The sequence below is a fragment of the Cynocephalus volans genome, chromosome 9 (genome assembly GCF_027409185.1).
Source record: "Cynocephalus volans isolate mCynVol1 chromosome 9, mCynVol1.pri, whole genome shotgun sequence".
NCBI classification, from domain to species: domain Eukaryota; kingdom Metazoa; phylum Chordata; class Mammalia; order Dermoptera; family Cynocephalidae; genus Cynocephalus; species Cynocephalus volans.
The window spans coordinates 137,689,541-137,711,722 of record NC_084468.1 but is presented as its reverse complement, the minus strand read 5'-3'; the positions used below and the strand labels follow the sequence as shown (position 1 = coordinate 137,711,722).

The 22,182-nt window shown below is 36.6% G+C and overlaps 1 protein-coding gene across 2 annotated transcripts in view; it reads right to left on the bottom strand.

Annotated features, from left to right (window-relative positions):
- GUCY1A1 (guanylate cyclase 1 soluble subunit alpha 1) overlaps positions 1-21,963 on the bottom strand; it is a 31,118-nt gene extending 9,155 nt beyond the window's left edge. Inside the window, exons 1-6 of one of the 2 annotated variants that reach the window (XM_063108450.1) lie at positions 21,718-21,963; positions 15,688-15,749; positions 12,328-12,386; positions 10,344-11,053; positions 8,056-8,541; positions 4,215-4,358 (exon numbers count right to left, since the gene is read on the bottom strand). In XM_063108450.1, the coding sequence (XP_062964520.1) occupies positions 4,215-4,358; positions 8,056-8,541; positions 10,344-11,053; positions 12,328-12,386; positions 15,688-15,749; positions 21,718-21,963 (1,707 nt within the window). The remainder of the gene's footprint in view (positions 1-4,214; positions 4,359-8,055; positions 8,542-10,343; positions 11,054-12,327; positions 12,387-15,687; positions 15,750-21,717) is intronic. The other variant, XM_063108451.1, reaches the window with a different exon arrangement.
- Positions 21,964-22,182: the final 219 nt, after the last annotated feature.

Sequence of the window (22,182 nt, the reverse complement as noted above, 5' to 3'; positions counted from 1 at the left end):
TGATTACTTGATGATCTTAAAGCATGCCAATTCCTTAAATTACTGCTACCACAAAACAAGTTAAAATGTTAAAGCAGGAATATTTTAAATGACAATCAAACACCATGTTCATTATTTTCAAGTTCTATGTTTAGTTGACTGTTTAAGAAAGTCTTATTAGATATACGCTCTTTGAATAAAGGCCAAGTATTCGGTAACTTAGGTATAATTTAGAAATCAGAAGACTCCAGTTCTGCTCAGCTTTACAGATAACTTCAGATTTCTGCTAGAAACTTTCCAGAACTATTTGCTTTTAAGATGTTGTATCATGAATTCTACAAAATCTTCAAACAAAAGCACTAGATTATGAATCAAGAGATTCACATTCTAAATCAAACTCTGCTAGCAATTGGTGTCTGACTTTCTGTAAGCCTCTTATTTTCCTCTGACCATTTCTTCATCTATAAAATGCAGGGTTGGATTATTTTTAAAGTTCTTTCTTCATCAGAGTTTTACTTTAAGAATCGAAACTTAGATGTCTGTTATATATGGCTTTTTCTTCTTTAGGAAAATATAGTATTACACATATAACAATTGTACAATACGAAAAAATAAAATAAAAAGGTGAGTAAAGACCAACTTCTGCCTATAAATATCAGCCATGACTTTAGCACATTTAGATTGAGAAGTTTTTGCTCTTTTGAGGCACTTTTCTAGTTATACCAGTTCCTCTCACTGTACTTAGTTATTCTTGATTTTTGTATGATAAATTTACCATGGCATTTTTAATATTTATCTTTTTATTTCATAATTAATATATAAATACATTCTCCTCATACAAATCCAAACAATGCAGGTCAAGCAAATGCTCCTCTGATTCCTCCCATGCTCATCTTCCTTCCTCTCCATCTCGAGTTCTAAATCTCACTCTCAACCTCAAAGTTTTCTCAGCAAAGAGTATTTCAAATTCATGAGCAAGAAAATGATCCAAAGTTTTAGCTACACATCATGCCCTGAATGCATCTCTTGTCACTGGTAACAGACTTCTTTGTGAAATATGAAAGGGAAAGACAGAATTCTGGCTCCCAGTGAAAGCTTGAATGGGAACCTGCTGGGGGAGTCCTCTATTTGTGGACCACTTTTAGCATAGCCCAGTTTTTCATAAGAGGATTCTGGGAATAGGAAAGGAGGGGTACCAGAAGTTTGCTTCTGTGTCCACTTACTACTTTCAGACTCATTGTTACATTCAGCCCTCTGTTCTCTATTACCAATCCACCTGCAGTTTTCTAAGCCTGAGTGTATGGACGTTAATGAAAAGATCAAAAGGAACAGTGAGTAGGTAAATGATTTGCACATATGACATGTTGGAGGAAAGCATAAAGTTTGAAAAGAAAAAAAAAAAGAAAATATTTTCTATTCTTTCACTTCTATTTTATTACATGAGGTAGCAGGCTAAGAAGTAGAAAAAGCCTGGACTTTGAAGCCAGATGCACATGGCTCCAAATCCTGACAGATGAGGGACTTGATTACTCTCGTCCAGTAGGGAATTGTGGATTCCTCTTCATAATGCTGTTGTAAGGATTAAATGAGGCAAAGTGTAAGTCACAATATGCTCCCTTCTAATGCATATTAATGTTTCTCTGTCTACTAAAAATGTTCTCTACTCTGCCTCTGTGATGTTTCACAGGTGACTCCTAAGGCCATCAGAAATTTCCCAGGACTGTAAGTCAGTACACATAAAAAGGTATGTTTAGTGTCTCACTTTACAGGTCACCAAAGCTAACCTATTGTTAGTCAGATAATTGTCTTTGAAACTAGCTATAAATAATTCTTCCAATTACAAACATCTAAAAATACATTTCTATAAATAACAAAAATCTTGCCATTAATACCCCTGACATACCCCAAACATACTCATCTTAATTACAAAATCCATTTACATGGAAATCACTGGTCTTATTGTTAATAGTCTTGATATTTAATATTTACTATGATATTATGAGTTCCCTCACAAAAAATTAGAAAGAGAAAGAAATACATAACTACCCTCTAAAACAATGCAATTATAGAAATTAAGTTGGGAAAAGTCAGATACTGTGGTACTTTTAAAACACAGTCAAAAATCAAAATGCATTATATCCATACAATGGAATATTATTTATCAATAAAAAGAAGCAAAGTATTGATACATGCTACAGCACTGATGAACTGCAAAAACATTATGCTGAGTAAAAGAAGCCTGACACAAAAGGCAACACATTGTATGATTCCATTTATATGAAACGTCCCAAATAGGCAAATACACAGATAGAGAGTAGATTAGTGGTTGCCTGGGAGTGTGGGTAGGAACTAGAATGGATCTTTTGGGAATGATGAAAATGTTCTAAAATTGGATTATCATGATAGTACAACTCTGTAAATTTACCAATAATAACTGAATTGTATTATTCACTTGAATAGGTAAATTTTATAGTATATAAATTATATCTCAATAAAGTTGTTTAAAAATAATAAACAAATAAATAACTTTTAAAAAATTATAGTCACAAATTATTTCACACTCCTCCTATTAAGACATAGGGTCTAAGGTCCTTCTGCTCTGGACAGACTTATGATTGCTTTAACTAATAGAATATAGTAGAAGTGTCACTGCATGTCTTTCAAGGCTGGGTCATAAAAGGCCACGCAGCTTCTACCCATCTTGTTCACTGGGACATGAACCACTGTGTAGGAAATGTGACTACTCTGAGACCGCCATGCTGGAGTACCACATGTAGGCACTGGGGCTGACAGTCCCAGCTGAGCCCGTTCTGTCAGCCATCCTCACCAAGGAATCAGGCATGGAATAGGTGGGATTGAAACACTTGAAGCTGGAGGAGCCATTTCAAGATGGCCGCTTCATGTAAGCTACAAGATGGCCTCACTTACATGAAGTGGCCATCTTGAAATGGCTCCTCCAGCTTCAGGTGTTTCAATCCCACCTACTCTAGGCACCCTCAATCATTTGAATATTCCCAGCTGAGGTCCCAGATATTGTGTTGCAAAGACAAGGTATCCCTTCTATGCCTTATTCAAATTCCCGATGCTCAAAACCCATGCATAATAAAAGGTTTGTGACTTTCACCACTAAACTGAGGGAACTATGCCACACAGCAACATATAAATGGGACAAGAACAGACTTAGAAAATAGTTGTGAAGTCTTAGACATATGACTTCTGTTAAGGTTAAAGAAAGTCAAGGCTAAACCTCTAAATATTACAGTTTCATTTTTAAATTTTTTTCTTTCTTCTGTACGTAGTTTATAGCATACCAGATTGGATTCTATATTACCCTAAAAGCCCATTTCTGAAGGTCATCAATTGAGAACTGTTCTATAAAAATTATGTGACAGATTCACTACAAGTAGGACAAAAAGACATAATTCACTCGCATTCTATTCAACCAATGCCTCGCATGTTAATTTTCTTCTCTCATCTGCAATAAGACATTATTCTGGGATCTGGCTCATACAGAAATTTTGAAATGTTATGTGCCTTAGAAAATACTGGTGCATTATTAGTCAACATCCAGTCTAGTGTAATGTTCTCTCCTCCAAGGGTTGGAAAACTGAAAGCTTCATTTTCCAAACTGCCTTGCAGCTTCTAGGCGCATTTAGGTTTGGCAATTCAGATGCACTTGCATTAGACTTGGAAGGTGGAATTTCCACTGTGCCTGCACCTCTTTTGCTTCCAAGTGCAAGCACAATTGTGGAAGCCTTTGGGTTATCTATGGCATGCTTAGCAGAGAGCCCGCTTTCCAGTCACTCATCTGCTGACGGCCATGAGGCAGGATTTCCATCTTGCTGATTCATATTATAGTTTGTGCAGTTTTGTTCTGTTGCCAGGGGTAGAAGCAGTAGCTTCTGAACATAGTAGCTTCCTGACCATAGCTGTGGTGGTATATTTCTGGGGTCGGCTTCCAGATCATGGATAAAGCAGTGGTTCTGAAGTGTGGCTTTGGGAACCATTTCTTAAAAGCCCTACTTATAGATGGCTTCTTCTGTCCCCTCAATGATTCCGCAAGCCATGTAATACTCTATAGTAAATTTTTTCCTGCTTAAACAACCTAGAGAAGATTTTTTCTCTCTGCGACTAACCCCTGAATAATACACCATTCTTTTGATAACTAACTAGTACACACTAGCTCTCACAACATCTCCTGGACAATATACTGGACAATATACCATCTGCCTTACCTTGATAGGTTCTCCATGGGGAGACATGACTTCATCAGAGAGCTCCATCATCTTCAGGGCCATCAGTGCTATTTGAACAGCATGGGTATCACTCTCTTTGTGCAGTCCCCCAGCCACACAATATGCATCTCCAATAGTCTCCACCTAGACATAGTATATTTTCCATATTATAAACAAAAGCTCAGGAAGAATCACAGTATATATCATATAGCAGAAATCTTAGTGCTCAGGCCCTGTGGAGAATCAGGGTAAATCAGGTACTCTCAGAAACAACTTTCAGGAAATTCACAAGTATTAGACCCTATACATCAGGGCACTGCACTAAGAGGCAGCATAATCCTGTGAACACAGTATCAGGTGGAAGGGCTGGCCAGTTAGCTCAGCTGGTTAGAACGTGGTGCTGATAACACCAAGGTCCAGGGTTTGATCCTTGTGCTGGCCGGCCATCAAAAAAAAAAAAAAAAAATCATGTGGCTTCTACTCCCAGATCTGCCACTGACTTATGTCATTTAACCTTTTTTTCCCACTGTGTAAAATAGATTTTGCAGAAACAAATGATCAATTTTAGATTTATAATAAATTGCTGAAAGATATTGGGATGATTTGCTCATTTTATTTCCCCTCATCATAAAATAGTGTTGTGCATGAAATCGCTACTCAATAAATATTATATGGATATAACAAAAATTGTGCAATGTAAAACTAAGAAATTAAGTCAAAAGAGTAAAAGAAATATGGCTTTTCTAAAGGACTTGGGGGTACTCATAGCAATTACTAAATGTCCACATGGATATTCATTACAAAGTATGGAAATTAAAACGTCAAGCAGGAGACAAAAACAATGGTGCTTAGAAGGCTATTGGAAGTCAAGGTATTATGTAAATTTCAAATATTATTATCATCATTGTCATCACTATCATTGTTGTTGCAGGTAATTTTTATTTGTCCATGATACTGGCTGTAGAAAGCTAATAGTTAATTTAAACCCACGAATAATCCCCTGAATTCTAAGAGTTGCATTTTTCTTTTCCTCTAAATATTTATAGTAACTTCTTGGATCATAACACTATTCTTATCCAAAGCCTCCATTTTGAAGGGATGAGGGTGAGAAAGGAAGAAAGAAAGGGGACAAACTATCAGTCATTCTTCATTTCTCTCAGAGTAAATGCTGAAACTCTTATAATGGCTCCAAAGTTCTTCTTGACCTGTCTTTCTACTAATCCCTGATTTATCTCCCAATCCTCCCTCTTTCTCACTTTGTTTCAATGTTACTGGCCTCCTTTTACCCCTCAGACATACCAAACATGTTCCCAAGTGCTGTTTCTTTGCCTGGAACAAACTCTCTGCAGTAAAAACATTTGGCTTGTCCCTCATTTCCTTCTGTCCCTGCTAAAATGTCTAATGTTATTAGAAAGGCCTATCCCAACCACCCTCTGTGAAAGAGCGATCACTCCTAACCACGCACCTTTTCTCTCCCTTAACCTGCTTTATTTTTCCTCTAGAATATTAAAACTAACTGGAATACTATAAATGAACTTGTTTATGGTCTGTCTTTCACCTAATGGATGAAAGCTCTCTGTTTGTCTATTTTACCGACTCCTGTATTGCCAGTACCCAGTAATGAATAAACCAGGTAGCAGTGCCTCCCATGAGCTTTTTCTCAGCAATAAATGCATTAAAAGTGCTCATCACAGTGGCTAGTATATCACAGATGTTCAATAAATAAACTAATTAGGAGAAGTCCAAACCGTAACCCATGGTTGGTGTTAGAGGCCTATTCTCTCTTTTTTCCTATTCCTATTTTCAGCATCCTATAAATACTTGGGTGGAAGCAGACATCCAGCATGTCACATGGAAAATCTGGCACTTGTCAATTCTGCCTCCCCAACCCCCATGTGAACTCTTCTTTCAGGGGTTGTGTCCATCTCTGTGTCCATTGCCGCCACATGCTGGCAAATACTGGACAACCAGTAAATATTTGCTAAAACAATGGATAAATGAATACAGATATAAATAGAGTTTTAAAATGGCCAAAAGATCTAAAGACAGAAAGAAAACTGAAATTAAGTAAAGCCCTGGTACAATCAGATCCTGGAATAAATAAAGTTGACTATTCCTAGGAAGCCATCACACTCATAGGTCAGCCTATGATTTGTATAACTGAAATTTACGGTGAAGACATTTATTTATTTTTAGCTATCTGCAGGTATTTTCATGCAAAATCATAAGTGATGAGAAAGAAGAAATGAGGACTGAAGGTGACTTCCTCTTAGCTCCAGCTACAGTTGGATTAATCAGGGAACTCTGTGGCTGCTGTCCTTGTAGGAAGGAGCATAGTTCCCAAATGCTTGATATTCTACATTATACCCATGGTAGAAGTAACCAAAACTAGAAGAGGCCTATTCCTCCTCCTAGAAATCATAGCACTTTGAAAAGGAGAGAAAGGTTTCCTTCTCTCAATGCTGAGAAAGGAGACATTCTCAAGATTGAAAATGTCTACAAATAATTATAGTAAATTCCACAAGAGGCCATCAAACTTAACCTAACTGAAGCCAATTATTTTATCTGCAATTATATGTGACCTCTTTTTTTCCCAAGGGAATCATGGAATTTCCTGTTAAAAATTTCAAAAAGGAAGGTTTTACTTGCAGCATCTAGAATGTAATATGGCAAGGGTTTATGTATTCTCATAAATGTTATTTGTTTCCTCCTCAATAATTTATTTCATGTTGGGTTAAGCTCTGGAATGACGAATTGTTATGTGGCAAATCAAGAGGATGTTACAAGTCACATAAATGAGAAGCAAGCCTTATTCTTAATGCTTGTATCCAAAACAAGGCAAAATAATTTAAATCAGCTAAAAAGAAAATAATAATAAAATAAAAAAACCTGTTTTAATTCTAAAGAAGCAGGAAGAATTTGAAATCTCTTCATTAGCTCTCTTATTAATAATTATATTTTTTAAAAAAACTTATTATGTCAGGGACATTTACTGCTGTATCCCCAGTGCCTGGAATAATGCCTGGCTGATCATAGGCATTCAATCAATCCCGGATGTCTGATGAATAAACATATATGATCTACCATGATCTTTACAACAGTACTGTTCATGAAGATCACGGGGCATAATTTGTATAAGTCATGCATATAAACTCTGGGGGTTGATGTTATTTTTTCTGTTTTAGAAATGAGAAAGGTTATTTCACTTGCTCGGTTTACAAAGCAAGTAAGGTAGAGAATGAGATTTGGAGACAGGTCTCCCTTATTCAAATGTCTCTGCACTTGGCCAAGCTGCAAAAATGCCTTAAGCAGGTGATTTTGATTTCCATTATCTGGCCATGAAAGATATCATGTTAACTTTATTGAATTAATCCATTTAAAGACAATTTTTATAATCCTCATGTTTCTTTACTTTTACAAATACAAAGGATAAAGTTTCCCTGTATAAGTCATTCCTTGAATTATCTCATACTTAATAAATCAACTCAGTATCCACAGTGAAGTGGCTGGTCTGTGGACTGTTGCAGTCTACCTGTTCGCACGGGTCCTACACCTCATCCTCTATTCTGCCTATCCTCCTTCCATTCTATGCTCATTCTTTGGGAAGACAATGTGGCCGTCCTTCCATAGAAAAATTCTCTCTGTTTCTGAGCAGATTCCCAGCTATTTCTGGCTGGAGAACACCCACATGATTAATGCACTATGCCTGCTCCCGGGATGTGGCTTGCATGACCCTGTATAAAAAGTCTTTCATTTGCATTTTAATTCAGGGCCTATGCACAGTGCTTTACCCACAGTGACTTTTGCTGGCAAAACAGTCATTGCCGTGCTCGACCCCTACCTTGTAGACATCCAGCTCTCCACACTGCTGGTCAAAGCGAGTGTACAGTGCATTGAGCATGGTGATGACCTGCAGTGGCGAGCACTGGGAGCAGATGGCAGTGAACCCCACAATGTCTGAGAAAAGCATGGTGACATTACTAAACTTCTTGGCTTGCACGACTTGCCCTTGCCACAGCTGCTGAGCAACCTCGCTGGGAAATATAGAGCACAGAAGATCTACTGTCTTTTTCTTCTCCTCCTCCAGGGCTTGGTGGGCTTGCTCAAGGGTGGCCTTCAGCTTCCCCAGCCGCTTCTTCAGGCCATCTTGAGCTCGGGCTTGTTCTCCTATCAAGACCACATCCCTCAGGGCATTGTGAATTGGGATGTCGGACAGGTAGAGCCCTCGTCCTGTAAAATCTTCCAATCTGTCCACACAGGGTGATCCCAAGAACAAGATCGCACTGGATTCAACAATGTAGATCATTTGGCCTTTGAGATCCATAACCTGTGAAACAAAGGAGATCCAATTGTGTGGTTTATTCAAGTTTCCAATGCCGTTCTGAGACTAAAGGAGAGGAAGTAGACACAGTAATAATCCCTTTGTATTTAAACTCTTTTTTTCAACTTGGTGAAAAAGAATAATATGCTTTCTTATAGTTCCAATTTGCTATGAGTCTTAAAATGCATACAGATATTTGAAGAATATATTGGATGATACTCTACGTAGAAATGATTTGCAATGAATAATGCAAAAATTCCTTCCTTCAAGGCTTCTCACTGAGCAGCATGCTGATGTTTTTGCTACTATATTCTTTTGATATTCTCATTTGGTTAATCTAGAGTTGTAATTTTTGTACATTTTAGTGCTCTTGTGAAGGTAGTCTGCCTGCCTTTCCTTCCTTACCTACGTCCTTCCTTCCTCCTTCCCTCCCTCTTTTCCTTCCTTCCTTTTCCTTTTTCATTTTTTGTTTTTCTCTTGTTTTAGCATGTTTTGTTTTCTCTCCCCCCCCCCCTTCTCCCATGAACTACTTGCTCCATCTGGCATCTATTAAAGTTAAAAAGCTTCCAAAGGTAAGGTTTTTTCCCTATTTTTTTTTTTTTTTTTTTTTCCATCAGGGAATCAATATTTTTCCGGAGACTTCAGTATGAGGTGGCTGGGTCTTGCAGGAGAGGCTACTTCCTTATTTCAACTTCGCCTTGAGCACTTCACCACCACTGCCCTCCACAACACAAACTAAAGAACAAACCAGCCAACAGAAAAGACTGTACCCTGAGGACTTGTAAGAGGTGGGGCTTCAAGTGAGCACCCTGAATCACGAGAAGATTTACTTGCATGTCTGTGGACAAATATGTGTGCTCACTGCAGCAAAAAGTCAAAAGCAACCTAAATGTCCTTCACTAGGGAAATGGTTAAATAAATTAGGGAACAACCATGCAATGGAATATCACACAGCCTCTGAAAAAAGTGAAATAGGCCTATATCTAATGACAAAGAAGGGTGCCCAAAATATACTGCAGAGTGATAAAAAGGAAGTTGTGAAACAGTGTTTTTTTGTTTTCAACAAAAATGTTTATAACAAACGTTTTCTTGTTTTTTGTTTTTTGTTTTTTAATTTTTGGCTGCAATGGGCATCTTTATTGCCTATTTTTAAACATTTTATGATTAAAAAACAGTAATAAAGCTGTCTTCATTTTTGGGAACAAACAGTACTTCTGCTGGTGTTGTATGTGTTTAAAGTCTGTCTTTTAGCTTTGCTGGTACTATCAACAATGACTTAACAAACTCTCTTTCCTAAGACTAAATAATTACCAAAGCTCTCTGCCATGACAGAATATGTTTTTCCCCCACATTTTGCAACAATTAATCAAACTATTTATTTTTCCATGTCTAGTTAAATATCGATTAAAAACTCCATTTAGTTGTCTCATAAGAAACAAGTAGTTTTTGTTTATTGTGAAACAACACCCTTTATTATTGAAACTAAGGCAGCTATGTGATCATTGCAAAAATATTTCCATATAATTATTTATCTATTTACTTATAAAATACTGCATATGAATTTTAAAAGGCAGATTGCATTCAACAAATATTTGAGAAGCAGTGGATCACGTTAAGCAAGGAAAAGAATACAGAAAGGATTTTGTCTTAAGTTTATTCTAGCCTTAAAATTATTTTAGAATTGTTTTAAATGTTAAATGTTTTATCAAAGCACTTGAAGTGATGCATATAGTTTCACCTTTTTGTTTGTAGTCCTTAACTATGGAGTAACTTATTTCATACTCAAGATGATATTATGTTGTCCTTACCCTTGAAGATTTCTTCACAGAGTTGTCCCACCTCCTTACTCGCACAACGAACTGCATATTCAGCGTAGTCAGGATCCCACTAAACGTCTGTTTGATTTTTGGAGTCAGAATTTCAAAGTACTCTTCAAAATTAGGCTTTCCTTGAGAGTCTCTCCTGTTCATCAGCCTTCTAATGCCATTGCCAAACTGCAGAACCGTCATATCTTTGTCAAACATGAAGTGGAATGGAAATGTCTTACAGAAGAGAGATGCAGGGATGACCAGCGAGGACTGGGGTTTGCCGGGGGACAGGGATGGCCTGGTGCTTGTCACGTGAACAGAGTATAACAAATAGGGCTGATTAACAAACTCGCTGCAATCATTACGGAAGCAGGGTGGCATTAATGACACTTCCACTTCGGTTTCGTACAATATGTGAGCAGCTGCCTTAATGATGCCAGGAAGAACCAGGGACGTGGTTCTCTTAGGGAAGAAATAGTAAACATTTAAGAAATCGTGATCTTTATCCAGACATAGAATGGAGGCGTCCTCAAGCCTGCCCCTCTTTTCTGCTTCTTGGCAATGGCTGCTCTGTTTCAGAAGGGTACTGAAGCTATTTAAAAAATCTTTAAGGGTGCCTCCAACCACGCCGAGGATGTGTTCGTCTTCCTCGTAACATATTGTAAAAAGCTCTTCACCGAGAGATTGCTTGATGATCTCCACTGGAACTCCTAAAAGCATATAACACTTTTTCTACGATATCAAATATGTCAACTTGGTAAAGCTGTGCTGTTACTCCTATTTTGAACATTGTTTTGTTTGCTGATTTAGTTCTGTTTATATCTGACAATTAGAATTCCAACCAAAATGAAACACCTATATTTACATGATCTACATGGATCAATTTCTAAAAATTTGGTATCTCTGAATGACAATTCCACATCAGTTGATTAAAAAAGAGTGACCAACTGAGTATAATACTCAACTTTTTATCTTCCTTAAACATAACTATGAAAGAAAAATTAGAATGCCAGGATTAAGTCCATTTCAGAAAAAGCCTTCCCACCTTTCTGTTAACAACAAAAGCAATCCTCGTTCATGAAGGGGCTCTCCCCTTCTGAGGGTCTCCAGCAGTATAAGCATCAGACACAGAAATTAATTTAAAATCACTGCTCATGAAATTCAATTTTGTCTAGAGATGATTATAAAGTATTTTTTTTCCCAAGAAAAATATCATTCTTGTTGCTTAATGTTACCTGAATAAATATTTGCTTTGGAAACTATTATTGACTTTCTACAGTTTCTCCTTCTTTAAACTGCTTTATTCTTTATACTGTGCACCACAGTTTTCTCATCTGTAATGTAAGAAAAACAACAGCGCCCTCTTCATAGCACTGCTGTGATGTGTGGGGATTATGTTTAGAATAGTCTGGCTCCTAGGAAGAGCTCAATATAAGTTAGCCGTTATTATTGTTACTGTTATTTTTATTATTATTAATTCTTAACACCTTGAACTTTTAGAAAGATTCAACATTTTGGTCCATGTACTCAAGCTTTGGAAAGTACAGTATGACAAAGACATTCATCTATTTTTGTAATTCCAAACTGATTATAAATGTGAGAACACTGTCATCCCTTTTTCCCATGATTGCTTCCAACCTTTAAAAACCTTTAAAAATATTGCTTATTTTACTTTTTTTGAGTAGAATTTTTTCATGCATAAATGAGGAATACTTAGGTTCAAGACCAAGGCCTGTGAATGTCTGTGAGTCAGCTTCCCATCCAGACTTATCTACTTCTCAGCAAATAAATATAAAAATTAAAAAAGAGGAAATGTTTTAGGTCAAGTATGAAAGAGTTACTCTTTACATTAACACAATATGTAATATTGAATACACCATCCTGGAATCACAGCTATGTAAATATGAATATTTTTGGAGAAAATATACGTTCTTCGGGTACAGGATATACTTCTTATTTACGTATACTTAAACAATCCTATTACCTGCTGCAATTGCGTAGTCTGCAATTATTTTTTCGAAGTCTTCTCTTTCCAAAGATTTCCTGGAAATATTTCAATATCTTAAATTATAAGCTGACAAATAATGCTAAAACTTCAAATCATAACATACAGAAATAATGACAGCAAATAATTTAAATTACCTTTTCTGTAAAGCAAATACTGACTATCAAGTTTACAGGAAAGGAGGAGCAATGATGTGTACAATCCAAAACAATGCTGGGACACCCCAAAATATACATGACAGAAAGTGTTTCATCATTCTTTATGAAGCATATTTGCCTTTTAAATTAACTGTACATAGACTAATTCTAAAGAGAACCATCACTGGCAGGCAACCAGGGGTGAGAAAGGGCCAAGAATGGGATGAACCAACTAAGAAGAAAAATCTACATACAGATGAATTTCACTTTTAAGTGATACTGTGTTTTTGTTTTTTGTTTTTTCCTAAAGAAAATACATAGATTTCTTACTTTTGAGATTAAGGCTGTATATATTTATCTCTCAGACATCATTACATTAAACTTTTGTCCTTGGTCTTATATAAAAAATAGTAATAAAAGAAATCTATTCTTTATTCAATTACTGCACTTGTTTCTATAGCATAGAAGCTAACGATAGCATGCATTTTGATTGACAGAATGTTTCAGTAATTTCAACTTGACAACTTGTTGATTCATGTTTGCCTAGTTGTTTTTTGATAACTTCTGACAGTGACGATTAATTATAACCAAATTTTCCAAACAACCTGAACATATTAAAAAACACCCAGGGTTCTCTTTGTGGTTCAATTTGCTATTAGACAAACCAAATTTAAAAACTGACATACATCTAAATTTTAAGTATATTTCAATAAAACACAATACGTGTTGAGAAGCTTCAGAAGGAAATATTTTTCGAGAAGGAAAATTGCTCAATCCATCACTTTATCACATGAAGATATATATTGCCTATAACTATTTAAAATAACCAGTGGAAATATTTTCTTATCTAGGTTGATGGAAGGTCACTATATGATATCATATCCAGTTTGGATCTAGAAATCCTCAAATCCCTTGTTATATATTTTTCGATGTTAATCAATCTTTAGATCTGGTGCTTTTTCTCATTTAAGCAACTTCTTTTTTTTTCCACCTAGTAAATGAGAGCCTATCTGCTCAGAGAACTCACTCCAATGCTGCAGTTTCCCAGCACCCATGATGGGATATGTAAGCAAAGCTTAGCTAGACCAAACAGTACATAGTACAATTCAAAGTAAATTCACCTCCCCTCCCCTTCAAAAAATACAAGCAGGGTAAGTACCTGCATGCGTGCCAGCAAACACATGTGCATGTCACACACACACACACACACACACACACACACACACACACACACACACACACACACACACACACACCCCAGCCATGAGTTCATATGCATGATGACGTGATCAAAAGATCCCAGGAAAACAAACGAACAAAAACTAAGCAAAACCTCTTTGGGCAACCAATCCAGAAAGGTAAAATGACTGTGCTAAAACTCATTCACTTAAAAAAAGGAGGGGCAGGAGCAGCTCCAATCATTCACTCAAGGGCAATTGTTTATTAATATATACTTTTTTTCTGTTTTTCAAGTCACAGAAGATAATAAGCAGCACAAATATGGGTTAAGGTGTGTTCAGCAGTTGGCAAACTGAGATCAGTAGAAATGGCAGCTGACTTGCCAACGGGAAAGTACAGAAGAAAACAGAAACAAAGAGGCTACCCAAGCACTAAAAAAGACCAAGCAGAGAGGAGCCATTTAGCAATATCAGCCGGCAGTCTTAGGAGCAGAAATCTTATTTCAACAAAATAATAATAAATTATTATCAATAAGACAATTTCAAAGTATAATCAGCTTTTTTTCCTTTAAGAAATCAGAAAAATTTCAAGATTTCCAAATAAAATTATTATCCAAATAATTTTTTAAGATTTTCAAGATTTCCAAATAAAATTATCATTTGTTTAAGTTTTGAGACTTTTTAAGAGATACACTGCCGGGAACTCAGCCTAACTGAGTATCATTAGCTATCTGCATGTCGCTGTAAGAACATTTCAGAGCAGAAAGCCCTGAGAATAAATTTTGAATAAACCGTCTGCCAAGGACTTAGGCAGACAGACACAGTAGCACAGCTAGGATGACTTGTGGCTATCTTATCAGCTTGACTGAGAATTAAGGTCAGAAGGGTCCTGGAATGCTTTTCCTATCTCTTGTACAAACAAAGCTTCCGTCAGACAAACAGATTCACACTCTCTCTTTGTGGACCCAGCTGTGACCCCTTCTGGGTTTGGCCCTGCTGCCACAGTGTGGGATCCTTTAGTCGGAAAGGGAAATGAAGCACAGATCACCCACAGTGCAGACCATCCACTCGTGAGTAGGAGACAGATGAATGAGTTTATACAACATTCCTGACAATGGCATTGGTTTGTAAAACTTCAACGTTTAATTCTGCAAATTCGAACTCAAGCATTTATTCTGCTATTTACAAATTAAGTAATCCCCAAGATTTGGGGAAATTAAAAACAGGGGCAATCAAGTTGTCTATCAGCAATAAATGTGCAGATATAAATCAAAATTTTTTAAAAGATCAACTTATATATGACACCTCTACAAAAAACATTCTTAAGAAAAATTTTGAAGACAGAATACAAGGAAAAAAGTATAAACAGAACTAATATTCGCCAGTGCACATTCGTACAACCAAACTGGTTATGAAAATACTGAACCACTTCCCCAAAGACATCTGTTGCCCTGAACACCCTGAGTCCCTCTCCTCTTATCCCCTTCCTTCCACCTCCTCCTGATGCAGCAACTAAAGGTTTAACCTGTGGTTGAGGTGGTATTGGCAGGGGGGACAGGTCAGGACAGTTCTGGGACACTGCTTCAACCTTTGGGAAGCATCCTTCAGGCAAGGAGTCTGTTCTGATTGTTTGGGATCCAAGCCTTACCTGTTGTTAAATATTTTAGAAATTACCCCTTAGTATGAAAGAATAGGCCTTCTGGTAGCTTATTAAAAGCAGCAGTATATGGTAACATGGTTAAAATCATGGGCTCTGAAAAACGCAGGCTTGAACCCCGGCTCTGACTTTTCCTAAACAGCAATAAAATCTTAAATATTTTATATAAACCTAAGTTTACTCATCTATAAAATGTGAAAAATAAATGTACTTACTTTCAAATTAGTAACAGTTAAAACACTTTGTTTAATGTCTGGCATACCACAATGATTCAATAAATGTTCATATATCCAATAAGTGTTGGCTACTAGTAGCAGTATTAGTGATTGTCATAGGAGGTTCACACAACTAAAGTGGTTTCACTTACCTGTTTTCTTTTATTTTATGCTTTGCCAATGTTCTCTGAAGTGCAAGGTTCAACCGTTCAAACTGAAAATTGAAAAGAAATGTTTTAAACATTCCCTTAAATAATAATTTATTCAAAGACACATACAGCATTTTTAAAATTAATTCTGAAAGTTTCTTACGAAGAAGCAGAAACATGATTATTTGAATGCTAAGTGTAGTGAATTTACACTTTGGAAACTGAGAATGATTTTCTATGGGTTTTTCAAACTTGAGAAGAAACAATGAGCTCGGATTAATTTGCATTTGGATGCGTCTGTGACCCACAGGCCTTGTCCTTGGTGGGTAGTCTCTCCGACAGACAGCCACAAAACAGTCCAGCTGGGTCTGAATCCAAACAGAAGACTCCAGTTCGGTAATGTCAGGTCTTCTACATCGTCTGGGTCAGAAAATCCCCTTGGATGCATTGCCAATACTTTGGCCTCAGCCTGGCTCAGGCTACACAAATTCCTGCTCCTCTCAAACTCTATACCTGGCCACCCAGGTGACTCTCTGCCCTTAACTACACATTCATATTTGTCTCTTATCTTCTAGTCTAGAAAACTCTGGAGATATCTCTATCTCTTCCATTTTTGTTAATCTCTTAAATCCAGTCTGTCGCCAGCATCAGTTGGTCATTTATTTGAAAGGAGTCTTGGGTTTACCTTACCTTGTACTGACTTTTTTCTTTGAACTAATAATCTTCACCAAATTCAGTTTTACTCTCTTTTATTGATTTATGAGTATTTCATGAGTTTCCCTATTTTGCAAGATATTTGTATATAAGCCTCCATACTTAATAAACACTTGTTGACTCTCTCTCTTAACAGCTCTTTGTCTCTAACTAATTGATTATTAGTGCTGCCAATTATTATTATTATTATTATTATTATTATGCATTCCATGTAAAAACCATATGTATTTACATGTGTATGTAACAACTGATTCTTTCTGTAGTTTACCCAGAGGAAAGTGAAGAATTTTTTGGCTATGTTCCAAGTTGGGAAATTACTTTTTCCGTAAGAACTATTTATATTTCTTGCAGAGTTTCCACTAGTCAAGTGAGGGAATGGAGTTAAGCAGATTAGAGTAAGATTCTGTGTTAACAAAATGAGTTATGAAAAGAACTTTCAGTTTTAGAAATGTACATAAAGCTTAGAAGAGAATTTTAAAATTTACTGAAAAAAATGCAATCACTAAAAAGAAATAAAAATTTAAATTTACAGTGTACAATAATTTTTCCAACTGTTCTAGTATAGAGAGGGAGGATACATCTGCCATAGGATGAAAGAAAGGCTGGCAGGGGACCCATCTAGGGGGTGGATTCTGAGCAAAGTCCTAGTGAGCTATGTGACAGCAGAGGGCAGGAAGTCTGACAAGTGAGGAACATGTTCAGGATGGAAAATATGGGCATGCTTCTCCGTAGTCTTTCACATCAAGGAAAGAGGAAGGTAATCTTAAAGTGGTGAGACTAGAAATAAGGTAGATCAGCCAGGGTGCTTAAAAAGTTTAAATTTCTTAAGAGCCTTCTACTTGGTAGAAAGTTACTGTAGCATTATTAGCACCAAAATATTAGTGTGGATACACACCCTTGGAATCATAGGTTGCTGTGAGTTCTTTCTTACTGTAAAATATATTCATGTGGAAAAAGGAGTCATCAGTAAAATGAGAGCTGCTGCCTTTGTGCATGAGCTTGAAGTTCCCCTTTATAGCATTTGCTACCTGACCTTTTTTTCTTATTATCTATCTCCTTCACTAGAACAGAAGCTCCAAAAGGTCAGGGAGTACCTATTTTATACACCACCATATATCCAGAACTTAGCACAGGTCCTGCCCACAGGAGATATTCAGTACATATTTTTTGAATGAATGAATGAATGAATGATGGCATTCCCTCTGTCAGCTATTCAAAGTCTTGAGGGCTTGATCTATAAAATTTTATAAGTGCAGTGATATAGCTAAATACAGAGGTGTTATTCTCTTAGTTTGCTTACAAACAAATTTAGGTTGTTTCCAATATAAAATAATATGAATTATATTTGTTTCTATATGAATTGTTTTGACCTTGAACTTTTGATGGGCTATGAGGAAAGAAAATCTAAACAATTCTGTCACTGAAGAATTATTCCTCCCTCCTTCCCAGTGATCCTGGAGACATTATCATTCTTGTCCTCTTTACTTTTCTGATTAAACTATTTTACTCTGTTCAGTGAAGAGCCTCTTGGTCTTTCATTTCTTTCTCACTGCCACCAGAAACATTTTTTTCTCGTCCTTTCCTCCTAACATAGATGCTGTCATTGTAAGAGGGAAGGAGAAATGGACCCTCTTCCCATTGCTAGGGGTTGGTGGAGCAGATGAATTCCTGACTTTCTCTTTTAAATCAGAAGTTATTTTGCTTAAGAAAAAAGTGCTGAAGTCCTGGCAAAGCATTATTGGCATATTATAGTGATATTACAGATTGATAGAATTTTGTGGGATTTTACCTTCATCTCATACCATTGCTCTTCTTGAAAATTGTTGTAAGTTCAAAGCAAGGCAAAACAAAACAAAACCCACAATGTTTCCCGGTAAACATTAATTGGTAAAGGCTGGTGGTGCATAGAGTTTCCTACCTTGGTGCTGTAGTTCCTGTAAGATATCCTGAACCCAGACTCTGTGGTGACATGAGTCCACAATAAAGCCATCGGCAAGGCTCAACTTTAAGTGAGACCTGTCACAGACAGCCAACTTCAGGACCTTATGTCATGAAATCAACCACTGTAGGACTACTCCATATCCCAAGAGTTCTACATACTGATTTTTAGTTTAGTATAATATTTTAGGACTGAATCTATTATTTCCTTCAAAATTCATTCTTTACAATTCACATACTTATAAATACCACGGTCTTCTGTAGGTGTTTTAGTTGCCCAGCATTCAAACTCCCTTATATTTGAGAGGGCCTCTGTTTTGAGTTTTGGAGGAACAGAGTCCTTCTTCTTAAGTTTACAACCCTTGGATCCTGAAGTGTTGTGCATTGTGAAATTTCTGACTCACAGAAAGGACACTAAAAGTAAATAAGGTGTCACTCTCAAGCTGTTTCAAGCCAAAGAACAATTATCTTTTGGCTTGATGAAAGATAGATAATTGAGTCATGTTAAAGTACCTGTGTCTTCTACTACTTTGAGGTGACATCTCCCATTCTAAATTTGCCAAGGGTAATGACTTTGAATACTCACCATCCCATAAAAACATAATTGAAGAGATGAATCTGATCATCTCAAGCAAAAACTCTGTTGCCAAATGCTACTTTAAGTCTCTGTGTTTTGGATTATTAATAGAACTGAAACTAAACAGTAGGCTAAACATTAAATATGTCAACTAGAAAAAGAATCAGGAAAAAAATAGGTATTTAACAGACAGGTAGCTGTTTGGACAGTTGAAAGAGTAACCTAGATTGATTACTACACAGTTCATATGCACTCAACATTAGAACATTTACTTTCATAAGGCAAATGGCCCTAGTGGAGAGGATTCCTAGTCACTAATGCCAAATGTACTTCTACCTGCTAGAGTTCCTATAATCTTCTCCCGTCTGCTACAAGATGTTGTAGTCAAATCTTGATTATTATTTTTACGAGCCCATGAACAAACAATACAGCTTATTCTAAACAAAGAAAAAGTAAACTATATCTTACTTTGGTATTCCTTCTGGCCTTTCAGTACACTCCCATAAGGAGTGTTTATAACTCCCAGTTTATAGCTACCTGCACATCTCTTCAAGACTGGGAGAAGGCACACAACCCTGAAACTTCTCCCCCAGGAAAGAGGGAAAAGAAAGGAATATGCACATCCATGGAAAATGTCTGAAAGGAATCTCTAGCTAGGCCAATTGGTGAAAGTAGTTCCCTGTCCATAAAGACTAGAAAGGGTGGCTGTTTCTTCACATGGGCAGACACCAAAGCAAAGCTACAAGGAACAAAAAGAATCAGGTAAATGTGACACAACCAAAAGAACAAAATTAACCTTCAATAAATGACCTTAAAGAAATGGGGAACTCTGTATTGCCTGACAAAGAATTTAAAATAATAATCTTAAAGAAGTTAAGTGATCTACAAGAGAATACAGGTAGACAATTAAACAAAATCAGAAAAATTATACATGAACAAAACGAGAACGTGAACAAAGAGATAGAAACCACACACATACAAAAAAAAAATGGAAATTCTGGAGTGGAACAATATACTAACTGAACTGAAAAATTCAATAGAAACCTTCAATAGCAGACTTAATAAGAAATCAGCAAACTCAAAGACAAGTTATTTGAAATTATTCAGTCAAAGGAGCAAAAATAAAAAAAGAATAAAAAGAAGTATAGAAGGCCAGTGGTTTTTTTTGAGAGACCATCAAGCAAACCAAAATATTCTAAAAAGAAATTCCAACATGTGTATGACTCCTATTGTGGGAATTCAAAATTTATCAAACAAAATAATGAAGCCAACATGGTAATGACAAGACTCAGGGAAAGCATGGACGTTATCCAGCTTCCCCACCATTACCACGTGCACATCTCTGTGCATCCCACTCTCTTCTTGGAAATGAGAGTACCAGCTGCTCCTTCGACTGTGATGCAAACCAACTCCTCAAGAAGGTCTACATTCTTGATCCCAGCCAAAGCTAGCTGTCTAATGACAGGATTAGGCTGAGAGTCATATTTCCATTTCAAAGTCCATTAGCCAAAGTATGACTAAATAATATTAATAATAATAAATAATAAAAATAATATATTGAAGATAATAATAATAATCAATAATAAAAAAATAATATTATATTTGAAATAAGCTCCCTCTTTTTTGCTAAGTCTCTTTTTTCTTGGGCACTCCAGTCTACATTGTCTACAGCAGTAATGGCTCTACTCTTTGAAAACGGTTTGACTTTAGTCAAGTGACTTAATTTCCTTAGCACTTCCTGGGGATAAATCAAGATTACCTCTGAAATTACTTTCAGTCCTAAAAGTCAGTGAGTCTGTGTTCTTCAGTGCTTGGCACAAAGTAGAGGGTCAGTTTTGAGTTAATTAAAAATGATCAATGACTTGACAGCTGAAGTCTGATGATACCCACGCCCAACCTCATAGGTCAAGTAAGTGTATATAAAACTGTGAACACTGACAAGGGGAAGAAGGCGTCATGAGGACTTCAATAGCTCTTCTCTTCAGCTCTGCAGGGGGAGAGGAGATCTACGTACCCTCTCTACTCCTAAGATACTTAACCTGTTTGGGTATATACCTTATTCCTAGAGTTCTCTTAAAGGTGGGTTGACAGAAGCTGTCACAGATTTCAAAATGACATAATGTCATGTAGCTTGCAGGGCTATATCAAGAAGTGTCAGAGCTAACAACACACAGAGGCAGACAATCACAGGCTCATGACTCTGACTCAAGGAAGCAGGTCAAGCCTGATGTAAGCAAAGACTTCAGTCTCAGAGCCAGCAGGCAAAAAATGATTTTCGCACATCTGCAAATTTTCAGGGAACATATAAAGCTCTTTGGAATTAGAAGAAGAATACCCACAGAAAATACATTAATATTTCTCAAGAGATTTAATTTTAAAATAATGGCTAGCAACTACTGAGTACTTACAGTATCACAAGAACAATGGATGACTTTGCTTAAGACTCATTAAAACTCCGGTAGGTAGGTACTGTTATTATTTCCATTTTATAGATAAGGAAGATGAGGTTAATAGGGGTTAAGCAGTTGCCAAAAGACATAAAGCTTGTCAGAATGCAAGATCCTTTTGAAAAGAATTCAAGATGCTAAACATTTGAAGATTAGATACAATTTAAAAACATCATTGTTTTAGAAGAATGTTTTTGTGTTTCAAGGAAATAGCCTATTATATATTTACATATAAAATATATTTATTATAGCCTCGTAAGTGAGAAGGCGAGTGTTTCTAGGCATTTTCCTTAGAAAAAAGTTTTCTTTTTAACAATTTCAAAAAATCATGAAAATATCTAAAGGGCAAGCTCTCACCTCTGGGAAAATCAGTTTGCAAATACTCTCTGCCAAAGTGTGAAGATAGACTCGGCTCCGACTGGTCTTTCTTTGAGGAAGATTTGCTTTTATGTTCTTTTCAGGAATGTCCTGACAGATGGGAAGAGTTGCTTCTGAGCCTCCTGCTACCTCCTCTGCTGGCTCTTTAGGAACCTGACCTTGTGCCAATAAGGAGAAAGGACACTCCCCTGTGATCTTGAGGTCCTTCAGCTTCGTGCAGAACATGGTGTTGATGGCTCTCACTGCTGCGATCTCCTGATGTTCTGTTGTCCTTATGTGGGACTGACAAACAGGAGCCACTATCAATTCAAGGACACTGATGACTGAGGTTTCTACAGGCAGCACAAAGTCAGAACAGAAAGAGGAGTAACTTTACACAATTACGAAAACAGAAAAAGACAGATGTGAAAAAACAAAGACCATACAGTCATATGTCATTTTCAA